Source organism: Harpia harpyja, chromosome 2, assembly GCF_026419915.1.
Source record: "Harpia harpyja isolate bHarHar1 chromosome 2, bHarHar1 primary haplotype, whole genome shotgun sequence".
Lineage (NCBI taxonomy): Eukaryota > Metazoa > Chordata > Aves > Accipitriformes > Accipitridae > Harpia > Harpia harpyja.
In genome coordinates this window covers 25,552,718-25,565,523 of record NC_068941.1, presented here as the reverse complement: position 1 = coordinate 25,565,523, position 12,806 = coordinate 25,552,718, and the positions used below count along the sequence as shown (strand labels likewise).

General features: G+C 41.1%; 1 protein-coding gene across 5 annotated transcripts in view; it reads right to left on the bottom strand.

The window, feature by feature from the left end:
- LIN54 (lin-54 DREAM MuvB core complex component) overlaps positions 1–12,806 on the bottom strand; it is a 43,563-nt gene that overhangs the window by 22,789 nt on the left and 7,968 nt on the right. For 4 of the 5 annotated variants that reach the window (XR_008232898.1, XM_052773422.1, XM_052773429.1 and 1 more), the window contains one exon: positions 831–1,558. Coding sequence is in view for 4 of the 5 variants with exons in the window: in XM_052773422.1 (XP_052629382.1) it covers positions 831–1,523 (693 nt within the window). In the remaining variant the exon portion in view is untranslated. Of the gene's footprint in view, positions 1–830; positions 1,559–11,558; positions 11,581–12,806 lie in introns of those variants that run through there. The other variant, XM_052773438.1, reaches the window with a different exon arrangement.

Here is a 12,806-nt window from a genome sequence, read left to right as displayed (position 1 = left end):
TTCTTTGTCATCTAATCTTTTACTAATTCACTTTTCAGCACCAAGTCAAACTGCTGTGCTGCCTTGCATCTGAAATACCTGATTCACAAAGACATAAGAGAGAAGTTACACAAGACCCTTGGGAGGCAGAGAGGCATTCACAGCTTCCTTTTCCACTCACTGAAAGGTTAAGAGGCTTGGTTCTGGCCTGAGGATGATGGGGTAAATGCATGACTTCATTTTCTAAGCCAGGGACTCAAGACATGGATTACCTCCCCTGTCATTCATGATAGGGTAGACCATGAATCTCTTATCGCTTAGCCTCATATATCTGTCTATCAGTATCTATTAACAAGCTTAGGTAGATTTGAGGCAGACAAGATATACCTTTCTGTTCTTTTTCAAATGCTGGAAAGTTTTTTCAGAGAGTTTATCTAAACAAACTAAACATAATAAGCAGAAGCTACTCTTTCATAAAGGAGTAAAGCAGCATACACTTTGAATAAAGAACAACAGGCATAGAGTTCTATTCAGTCTTCCTGAAAGCACGTAGAATTTATTTTTATAAAATGAAAATAATGGGAAAATTACCTTAAAATTTCCTGAATTTTAATAGCTCACTTTCTCTGAGGCAAATCCTAAGTTTCTAGACAGTAGCTAGAGGTAAAGGGCATAAAATGGTAAATGCATCCACAGATGAAAGCATGGGCTAAGAGCAGCATTGTATTTTTTAATAGAAGGAATAAATGCAAAGGCTGAAAGCAACTGTGTGTCAATCAGTGAAGGAAATGGACAACAGCTGCAGCAACAAAATTGTTTTTAAGATGTTTCATTAACATAACTCACTTTACCTGTACTGTTTTTAATTGCTGGGTCTGCAAAACAGAAGACTGGGCTGCAGTGTTTATCAGCTGACTTCCTTGGGTCAAAGCTGAGACACCAACAACAGGTTTCACTTCTGACCGACCTCCAATAACAACTTTGATCTGCTGGCCTTGTACCTTGGAGTCTCCACCTTGGGCTTGGGATGTGGCCTTCTGTGCCTGCGGGAGCTGGCCATGGGGTAATGCTAAAACAATAGGTTGGCCAGACTTGCCCAAAGTTGTTACAATTAGCTTTTGCCCATCTGGTTTAATACTCTGATTGCCTATTTTAATATCAGCGGTCTTGTTCAGAATAATTTGATTGGCTGATATAGTGACAGGGGTCTGAGCACCAATTTTATGGAGGCCACTTGGAAAGGTAGGCTTTACTACTGCATTCACATCAGTTTTTGGGGTTGTGGTGTTCACTGTTGTGTCGCCTGAGTGATTGCTGGGTGCAGTAACCGATTCTGTGGTGACTGCAGCTGTAGTCGTAGCTGAAGAGTCGCTGGTGGAACTTATGTTCACTATTTCTTCCAGTTCTGTTTCCATGGGAATAGAATCTCCCATTGGCGACGACACAATAACTGCCTCAATGCTGTCGTCTTCCACCAGAGTTATACCAGTGTCCATTATTTCCTCAGGGAGCAAGCTGTTGACTTCTGCTGAAACCACTTCCATTTTAGCAGTTGTGGCAGTGATGACCAGAGCAGGTACTGCAATAATATTTTAAAAAGTTATTGGCTTCCAGAAAGCATACATTTTCAAAGCTTTATGAATAGTATTACCAAAGAAGAAAATATAGTAGCAGAATTTTTTTCAGACTGAAGGTATTGTGCACGCACAGGAGGTATATAATGAAAAAAATGTTTTCAAATCATAACACATTAAGCTGAATTTACTCTCAGTAAGAATTTATATCAAACCTCTTCAACATCATCCACTGAAGTCAGATCAAGGCACTGACTTGCTGTGGATTACCAGTCCACTCTTGACAACACAGTACACAAAGAAGCAGTGTTCCCCCCACAAGATACAGGCACCTTGTTCAGACATTTAAGCTTACTGGAATATAAAGCAAGAGTTAAACAGCTTTAGAAAAATCCAACAGATGATAACGGCATTTCATATACATGTCAACATTGATTAGCAGGTTATCTTGCCTCAAGAGACTTGTTATCCATACCAGATTTAACAGGTTCATTTTTGCCAAATCCTCATTTTGGAAATCCCAGAAAAAACAAGCAACTGTCTAGTGACGGGCTTTAACAACCCCACAAGCTCAATCAACAGCCCACCTACTCCAGGACTGAGCCAAAGCCCTGCCCTTGCAAGATGAACAAATAATTCCTCTATGCTGGCTGTGAAAAGAGCAGTTCATTATTTTTTTTTTTTTCTCAATACTCACAAGAAAATGTAACGCCCAAATTCATGATTAATTTGAAACGTGTTCTAAACACAAAACAAAGAACACCCCATGTGAAAGAGAACAGATTTTTTTTTAAGCTGACTAATAAGACTGACCAATTTATATTAAAGAAAACTCAAACTACAGTGAGATTCAACGCCAGGGGCACTTCCCACTTGAGAAATCTTAAAGACATTGCTGGAAATCGTAGTATCTACCATTCCCACTAAAACCATATCGCTGTCAGAGGCTGAAAACAGATCAGCTTAATAAGGCATTTTCCCCACTTGCTGACCCCATCAGCATGCTTGGGCACTGGACAGGCGAGCACACTGCATGGGTATATGTATATACTCTCGAGTACTCATTATAAGCTCAAGAAAACAGTATTCTTGCAAATTCAGTTTCCTACTTGCTAGGAAAAGCATAGCGAGTTATTCATACTAAGCAACATTCATAATTAAGGAACTGTGCCACTAAAAACACTGACCAAATGCCAAGGTGACATTGATTCCTCCAGAGTCATTGTGGTTCCATTTTGCACAGCAGCTAACCAGAGAACAGCTGTATTTCACCCATGAGGTAGAAGGACAGGGAAAAGACCCTGCTATAATCTACCTAGTTTCCATGCTGAGCTCAGGAGGCTGTGCTGGAGCAGTCCATGGCCTTTCTGATCGTGAAGGGTGCAATCCTGATTACCCTCACCTCCCGAGTACAAGTCGTATCAAACTGCCATAATACTCAAGAAGCCCAAGCTGCGAAAGAACTTGTTCAGATGACCGACAGTCAAACTGACACACAGCTCACTTACTGGCAGGCATTTAAAGATACAAAGTTATCTGATGTCACTGCCAGAAATACCTGCTGTGAAAAGCATTTCTCCCAAAGTAATGCCAGTACAGCTTGCAGTGATGCCAGCCCTGGTAAGTAGCACTAGACAAAACAGGTTACTCCTAAGGACACATTAGTAATAGTATTGCATTTCTGTCTTAAAGTCAAATTGGTTAACTGCATACAAGATTACACAAAAATAAGAATAGTAAAAGCAGACTTTTTCAGCATGTGTTAAGGCCACCAGCTCTCCTCCTGAGCTATGTTGCTTTATTGTCTCCTCATCAACCTGCATGGGCTTGTGTCTTAGATCTTACAACTTAAAACTATTTTGGACAAACCCCCCCTCATCATCCTGTTCTATACAGACAAGCACAAGGGGCTTGGATCCAGAAGTTAGACTCCTAGGGTCAACCACAATCCAAATAATGATTGCCTCCATGTTTGAAAGGAGGGAATCATCTAAATCAGACAGTGGAAAAATCACCAGATTCAGTAATGACAAATAATTTTAAGTTACTTGCTTTTGGTTTGCATTTGTATGTGTTATTCCCTAAAAGGTCATTCTTAGTATCTTTTAACAGTATGACCATAAAATATTTACATATATTTAAGTAGTTACACAGTTCAACAGTTATTTATATTGTTCATTCTTACCATTTGGTTATGTTATAAAGCCGTAAATGGTTATTAAATACCTATATCTAGTTGAAAGGATATTTATATTAAAATGCACAGAGTCAGGGTTTTAAACAGCATTCTGACCTCAAACCAACCACCTGCAAGTCAGAATGCAGAAGGAAAAGAAACACACTACATCAAAACTGGAACGAGAAACTGACAAGTTAAAAGAAAAGAAACATTATGCATGGTTACTGGATTAACAGTTTACAGCCATCACATTGGAAAATTTTAGTTATTAGGTCTCATCATTTTACAGTTGGCTTTCATTAATGCGTTCAGGCTAGTGTCATCAACAATAGCAAGAAAAGAACCACAACACAACCCACTTGTTCCATTTCTTCATTGCTTACTGCATATGACTGAAAGGTACATGAAATGCAACACTGAAAATCTCGTCCTAACTATATGAGAGGCTGCTGTCAAAGGCAGCTTCAACACCCCAGCAGATTTTACTTCTAGATGTTTAGCCAGGATTTCTCAACAGTTCAGATGTTTATTTTTTTCTAATGCTTTTATACCAAACACGCAGTTTTTCCATTTTTCCAGCTCCTCTACTAAAGTGATTTCCAACAGTAAAAGCATGCCAACCTCTTAAGATTCTAACAGCTTTGAGATCTTCAGGACAGAAGAATTGTTTTAACTATTTAAAAAGACTTGAAAGTTTCCTTTGTTTCAGCAATTATGCTTTGAGTCTCTTGATAATGCAAGAGCTGTACCTACACCCCCACCCCCAAAGATGCATCAGTAAGTGTTTACAGTTATTTAGCTCAAAACCTGAAGAAAAAATCTAAACCAAAGAAGTGGATAAGCATACTATCAGACTGGGGAACTCCACAAAAATTCTAGGATCAGATTACTACATAGATAATTTTAGCCTACAAAATAATGGCCATACAACTAAATTAAAAGCTCAAGAAGTTCACATAATGAAGATTTGTTTAGAAAAAGACTGTCCCAGCACAGCTCAGGACACCCAACCAGCCAAATGTATATAAAAAAGATTAGGGACTAAAGCATATCGTCACCGACGTCTTGGAGCAACAACTTTGAAAAATACGGAATACTGTTAGGAAACATGTTAGGACACATGGTGGGACGATTCCCACGACTGGAGTGCTGCAAGGGATGGCTACAAGCTCTGCAGAAGGGATAGGCAAGGTAGAAGAGGTGGTGGGGTGGCTCTCTATGTTAGGGAATGTTTTGACTGTACAGAGCTACACGATTCTGATGACAAGGTGGAGTGCTTATGGGTGAGGATGAGAGGGAAAGCCAATAAGGCAGATATTGTGCTGAGAGTCTGTTATAGACCGCCCGACCAGGTTGAAGAGACGGATGAATCGTTCTACAAGCGGCTGGCAGTAGTCTCAGAATCGTGTGCCCTTGTCCTTGTGGGGGACTTCAACTTTCCAACATCTGCTGGAAATACAACACAGCAGTGAGTAAACAATCTAGGAGACTTGTGGAGTGTGTGGAAGATAACTTCTTGACACAGCTGTGGGTGAGCCAACCAGGGGAGGAGCCTTGCTAGGTCTATTGTTTATGAACAGGGAAGGATTGGTGGGAGGTGTGATGGTCAGAGGCCATCTTGGGCTTAGCAACCATGAAATGATAGAATTTTCAATTCTTGGTGAGGCAAGGAAGGTGGTCAGCAAAACCACCGCTATGGACTTCCGGAGGGCTAACTTTGGCCTCTTCGAGGCACTGGTTGAGAGAGTCCCTTGGGAGATGGTCCTGAAGGGCAAAGGGGTCCAGGAGGGATGGACATTCTTTGAGAAGGAAATCTAAATGGCTCAGGACCAGGCTATTCCCATGTGCCGCAAGTCAAACCGCCGAGGAAAACGACCAGCCTGGCTGAATGGGGAGCTTTTGCTAGGAGTCAAGAAAAAAAGGAGAGTTTATCATCTCTGGAGGAAAGGGTGGGCAACTTGGGAGGAGTACAGGGATCTTGTTAGATCATACAGAGAGAAAATTAGAAAGGCAAAAGCTCAGCTAGAAATAAATCTGGCCACTATTGTAAGGGACAACAAAAAATGGTTTTACAAATATGTTAACAGTAAAAAGAATCCCAAGGAGAATATCTGTCCTTTAATGGATACAGAAGGGAATGTAGCCACCAGTGATGAAGAAAAGGCTGAGGTACTTAATGCCTTCTTTGCCTCAGTCTTTAATAGTGAGTCCAGTCATCCTCAGGGTACTCCACCCCATGAGCTGGAAGGTAAGGATGAAGAGCAGAACATACCCCCCTTAATCCAGGAGGAATTAGTTAGGGACCTACTACGCCATCTGGACACACACAAATCTATGGGACCTGATGGGATCCATCCAAGAGTACTGAGGGAACTGGCAGAGGTCCTTGCCAAGCCACTCTCTATCATCTATCAGTGATCCTGGTCAACAGGGGAGGTCCCAGAGGACTGGAGGCTTGCCAATGTGACTCCCATTTACAAGAAGGGTCGGAGGGAGGATCCGGGGAACTACAGGCCTGTCAGCCTGACCTCGGTACCGGGGAAGATTATGGAACGGTTTGTCTTGAGAGCACTCACATGGCAAGTCCAGGATAAGAAGGGGATCAGGCCCAGTCAGCATGGGTTTATGAAAGGGAGGTCCTGCTTGACCAACCTGATCTCCTTCTATGACCAGATGACCCGCCTAGTGGATGAGGGAAAGGCTGTGGATGTTATTTTCCTAGACTTCAGCAAGGCCCTTGACACTGTCTCTCATGGCATACTCCTTGAGAAGCTGGCGTCTCATGGCTTGGACAAGTGTACTCTTCGCTGGGTGAAAAACTGGCTGGATGGACGAGCCCAGAGGGTTGTGGTGAATGGGGTGAAATCCAGTTGGCGGCGAGTCACAAGTGGTGTTCCCCAGGGCTCAGTGTTGGGCCCTGTTCTGTTCAATATCTTTATTGATGATTTGGATGAGGGGATTGAGTGCACCCTCAGCAAGTTTGCAGACGACACCAGTTGGGAGGCAGGGTCGATCTGCTTGAGGTTAGGGAGGCTCTACAGAGAGATCTGGACAGGCTGGATCGATGGGCTGAGGCCAATCGTATGAAGTTCAACAAGGCCAAGTGCCAGGTCCTGCACTTCGGTGACAACAACCCCATACAACACTACAGGCTTGGGGAAGAGTGGCTGGAAAGCTGCCCGGCAGAGAAAGACCTGGGCATGCTGGCTGACAGCCGGCTGAATATGAGCCAGCAGTGTGCGCAGGTGGCCAAGAAGGCCAATGCCATCCTGGCCTGTATCAGAAATAGTGTGGCCAGCAGGAGCAGGGAGGTGATTGTTCCCCTGTACTCAGCACTGGTGAGGCCGCACCTCGAGTACTGTGTTCAGTTTTGGGCCCCTCACTACAGGAAAGACATTGAGCTGCTGGAGCGTGTCCAGAGGAGGGCAACCAAGTTGGTGAGGGCCCTTGAGCACAAGTCTTATGAGGAGTGGCTGAGGGATCTGGGGCTGTTCAGTCTAGAAAAGAGGTGGCTGAGGGGAGACCTTATCACTCTCTACAACTACCTGAAAGGGGGTTGTAGTGAGGTGGGTGTTGGTCTCTTCTGTCAGGTGGCTGGAGATAGGACAAGAGGAAATGGCCTCAAGTTGAGGCAAGGGAGATTTAGGTTAGATATTAGGAAAAATTTTTTTACTGAGAGGGTTGTCAAACATTGGAATGGGCTGCCCAGGGAAGTGGTTGAGTCACCATCCCTGGAGATATTCAAAAAGCAAGTGGACAGGGTAACTCCAGGGCATGGTTTAGGGGGCATGGTTAATGGTTGGACTCGATCTTGAAGGTCTTTTCCAACCGAAATGATTCTATGATTCTAGGAGGAGGACAGGGAGAAAAGCTCATCTTGAGTGAACCACCACTGATCATCTTACCCATAGCACAGATCTCTATGCTTGATATTCACAAAGAAAAGTCATAAAGGGTTAAGGAGATTTATAACAAAGAGGATGAAGAATGCCATCATTGTTGGCAAAAATACAGAATGGTGTCTGACAGGTACCTCTGAACTTTGATCTATTTTTCCCTTTTCTGTCACTAGTATGTCAGTGCAGAATTTTTAAGAAACTAACACTGTTAAAGTGTTGAGATTGATTACATCAACACCTTTGTTGATAAAACATGCAAAGCAGCCACACTAAACAGGAAAATCAAAAGAATCAATAAAATAAAGCACACCGATATGCAAACTAGTAAACAAAATGCAAGACATAACAATGCCTGTATTTTACAGTAACTAACTGCATCTTACTACATCTCCAGAAATGCCCCCATTTCACTAAGATAAGAGTAGCTAACCTTCCAGTCTGCAATCATGAACAGTTCAAGTGCGGCACTTACATGAGGATATGTTACAAAATCATCAGCGAGGTTATGTACTGCAAGGAAACCTGTTCCAAAATTCAGATTACTCAGCAATAAGGCTGCTGAGACCAATTTTACAGGATGTCCTGGGATGGTGCTGCATGTTAGCAAGATCATCACAATGAAGCAGCGGACGAAGGGACTCGTCACCATTTGTGGCCCCGTTAGCAGTCCCCTTCCTGTTCTCTTCTCAGTATATAGCACAGGCCCAGTGGCACTCAGCCATGGGAAGACTCTGGTATAACTTGACAGGTTCAAGAACATCAGACCTGCCTTAAGTCATTTGCAACATTCATTTTAAACTAAATTCTGAAGCATCTCTTTCACCAGAAAACAGGCAAATCATATCAGTAACAGTCTTTGTATGAGCACCTATCTCGAAGTACAAAAAACCCCGCCCCCAAATCAAAAGCTTCATAAATGCATTAAGTCCAACATAGCCCCTAAAATAGCAGGGATTCTCTTGGGATCTGTAAAACTGTTGTTGCATGCTAAGCAAATGCTAACTGAAACCACGTATCTTTGCCAGATACAGCAGCTAGTAGTTCTTTAAAGCTGGGATAGATGCACACACTTGAGCATAGCATTATTAAGAGCCAGCAAGAGAAAGTACTTTCAACTTCCTGAGCTAGGAACTGCAAAAACCCTTAAAAAGAAGTATGAGGAATGATGAAACACCACAAAAAATCCCTACCCTCAAGAGGTCACCACTGGGGAGATTGTCCAGGAGAAAAATCACATATGTGAAACTAGTTACTACATCACTAACCACAAGAAGATGGAAATATGACCATATATTCATTATTCCAATTTTCTTCCTGAGGGATGTAACGCAGGATACAGTTTTGCAGCTCCCCAAAACCAGAGAATCAGAATCCTTGCATTAACGGACTTATCAGCATCTCCACACACCCTTGGTGCTGCAAAAGGCCAAGTCTTTTCCAAAGATCAATAAAGTTAAGAAGACATTATTAGCTTTTAAGAGAATCAAGGCATATGCCTAATAATTTGCGAAGTGTAAGGGAGAACACCAATAGTTGCAGTATCTTTCAAGGGTTTACTAAACCGGGTGGGCAGGAATGAGGCTGGAAACTACAGTCAGGTGAATGGCAGAAAAGTAATAGTGGACAACCTAACAGGTAATTGTTCACCACAAGTACAATGGATTCTAAATGCAAATGTTGGGGGAAAGCCAAAAGAATACAGTATCAGCAGTTAGCCAATACAAAAGGGGTAACATCTGGTATTTCCTTTGCCGAGATAAAAATGTGGCAACACAATCACTTCCGATTCAAATAAAGGTGGAGTAGGGGACTATCGGCAGGCTATGGCTCAGATTTGAAGATTTTAAAACTCAAAAAGCCCAGAATATTCTTATGAAGTTATATTCATAAAATCAGCATATTTCTCTTAATTAGTAAAGGTTTAAAAACACAATTTATTTAATTCCTAAATCCATTAATTACAACAAAGGCAAGAGTAGGAGGAAGTAGGGGAAATACAGAATGGATCCTTGACGATTTATCTGAGAAGCATGAGATGCTGTCAGCCACATGCAATCAAAGTTTAGGTGCTTAAATGCTTGTCAAATTTTTCAGCTTCTGCTCATCTGCCCTCTCCAATAGTGGCAATATGTAAACTCCAGAAGGCTGCTGACCTAAAACCCCCCTTTTTTTGGTATTAATACTTACAGATTAAACAGTTCAAAATTACCAGGCCTTGAGTAGTTGGAAGATGCCACAAGAGAGATCCAAGTACAATCCAATGGGAACACTGCAGCAGCAATTCATTGACCTGCTACCATTCCCCTTCCTAATCTTCCAGCTCTTGGGATGGGGGGGGGGGGGGGGGGGGGCATCTTGCAATTATTCAACCATGGAACAGTTACTAAGCTCTCCATGTTGCTATCATTGACATATAACACTACAAAATATTGACAAGGACAGTCAAAACACAATGAACCAAAAAAATCAGAGGAACAAACAGAAGATATTATTTGTAGACATGCTGGGAAAAAACAAACAAACAAAAAAGGTATTTTACTTAAGTTTTCAAAAATTTGTGTCCTATTGTCTTCAAAATAGAAATGTTTTACCAACGTATTGATATGAAATACACTGCCTTCATCACAAAAATCTTTAGCTGATCATACCCAAAGCTTTAGAAGTGATGCACGCAACATGACCACATCTTCCTTCAGCTCAACTGTTGTTACAAATATACTTTAAGACTTAGCTATCCTGTGACCTGTAGCTGTTTTCTTCACATCAAAATTAATTCTCACATACAAGGAATCACAGCATGCTACCACAGAAATTAGATTACACACACACACCGAGTACAAAAGCAATTTTTACAATCAAACTAAGACATGGTACATAATCAAAAATCCCCATGAGTCACAGAGAACCTTTCAAGCAAAACAGAAGCTAGAGAGAAAGAAGAAAAAAGCCACAACTAAGTTTTGATGAAAGCAGCATGTCATACAAATTCGAAATGGCTGAATTACATTACACGTACATGTGAGTGCATTGCTTGCTAGAAAACCAGCATTTTAAAACACTCAGATATCTAACTCAGAATTGGACAACCCCCTTTTCACCATAAGAAGAAAATACTACATTGCCCAAACATACCATCAATTACAAAACAAGATTAGTAAGGAAGAACATTCTAGCCAATGTGAGGAACTGAGTAGTATTACTGAAAAAAACAAAACCAAACAAAACTTCAAGCACTCACCCAGAATCATTAGTATCTAGAAAACTAAACCACTTAAAGGTCAAATTACTTTCCCATGCATGGCTCACAGCTGTTAGCTAGCTCTCACATGCTAGTTAAATGCCCATTAAGAAGGGAGCAAAACCATACCATTTTACTAGAATTGGTCTGCATTTCAAGCCGTGTGCACATTTCAAATTTGCATAGATATTTCAATCATCAGTCGACACTTTCAGTGTTTGCTATCTGTGGCTCACAGCAAGCCAAAACCTTAGACTTCCATGTCGTTCTGAAGATGGACCAGGATCAGCAAGCTGATGATAAAATCTGCTTCTCAAGAACTACTCAGTGCCCTTGAAGAGTCTAATCCTCACTGGTGCTAAGTAAATTCCAGAGTGCACAGAAGAGCAAAGGCATTACTATTATGCGAATGCTGCCCGCCGATCTAACTGCAATGTTCTGCAGAAGTAAAAGAACCTTGATACGTGTATATTTTTCAAATGACTGGCATGTCCAGACTAAGAAGGCAGAAATAGACAAGTAATTAGGATAGCCATTTATGCTCTGATTACCAACAAAGGCATGCTGTCGACCACAGAAAGAGATTCCATACACATCTGTACATCGTCCTTTCCTCTTAAAAAGAAGTGTTGAAGGTCACTTTATCATGGTAAGGTTAAAGTCTTAAACACTGCTTGTTTAGCATACACCTTACTTATAGCAACTTTCCAGGAAAGAACTGGAAATAACATTCATTGCAGCAGAACGCTTCAAGGCGGTTCAGTTTGCTTTCTTTAACTGGAAACAACGTTCTACTTTCATGCAGAGTTTCATGCAAACTAAAAATAAAATAGAAACCAAAAATCAGAACATTTCCCTTCACCCTTCCCTTGGTTTGCACACCCGTTTCAGTCATCTTCACAACATACAGTAGCACAAAAGCTGAAAACCAAAACTGCACAGGTGTTCTTATGATCATTAAATACAGTCTGAAGGTATTCACTGACATGAACAATCCAATATTTGGGTTTGTAGATTCCAGGGCCTTTACATTTAATGAAGCATTTTTAACCCTATGGTCTATGCAAACTTTGTGGTAAAAACAAAAAAAAATAACCCCTAAATTAACTTCAAATTATTTTATTTTCTGCAGTGTTTAGGAGGCCAAAATTAAAGCATTAAGAATCTGAAGTTAAAATTAATATATATAGATGTAGTGAACTTAACTTGATTGGAAAAAAAAAAACCAAACAAACAACTGTGAAGAGTACTTATCACTAGGCCCAAGAAACACAGATTTCAGCCTTTAAATATAGCTTGAAATAAAGGTCTTACTTGCCAAATTCTGGATGCCTCTTGAATACGGGGCTACAGAAGAGTTAGAACACACAGCGATATCATACCAAGAACACTCTTAAAAACAACAAGCATGAAAACTGCCATCACAGGCTTGGTATTGAGTTCCCCACAGACTTTTAACAGGTGTTGTCATATTGGGCACCTTTTAAGATAAGACTTGCTGCCAGCAACTTCAGCAAGAGTGCATTTTAGCGCTGTATTTATGAGCGAAGGTTAATCACAACAGAATTGTAACCTACCAATTTTGAGACTTTGCAAATCAGGAAGCACAATCATTATGCGGTGCATTACACGTACACTTCAGCAGCGCTGCCCAGTCAGAAGGTACAATACATAAAGTTCATTCTAACCAAAACAAAACCACGAACAACACTGATTTCAGTGGGGTATTTCATTTAAAAAAATATGCTAACATGGTACAGAAAATAACTTTGTCCTAAAAACTTAATTCCTTATGAGTCTTATGCAATCATATGATTATTTTCAAAGTTAGAATAACGCAGAGATGAAAACCAGACACAAATCTAAGACCATAAACTGCAATGCTTCAGCATAGTGCTGTCAAGATTCAGACAGCAGTGAAAGCCATTATGGCCACT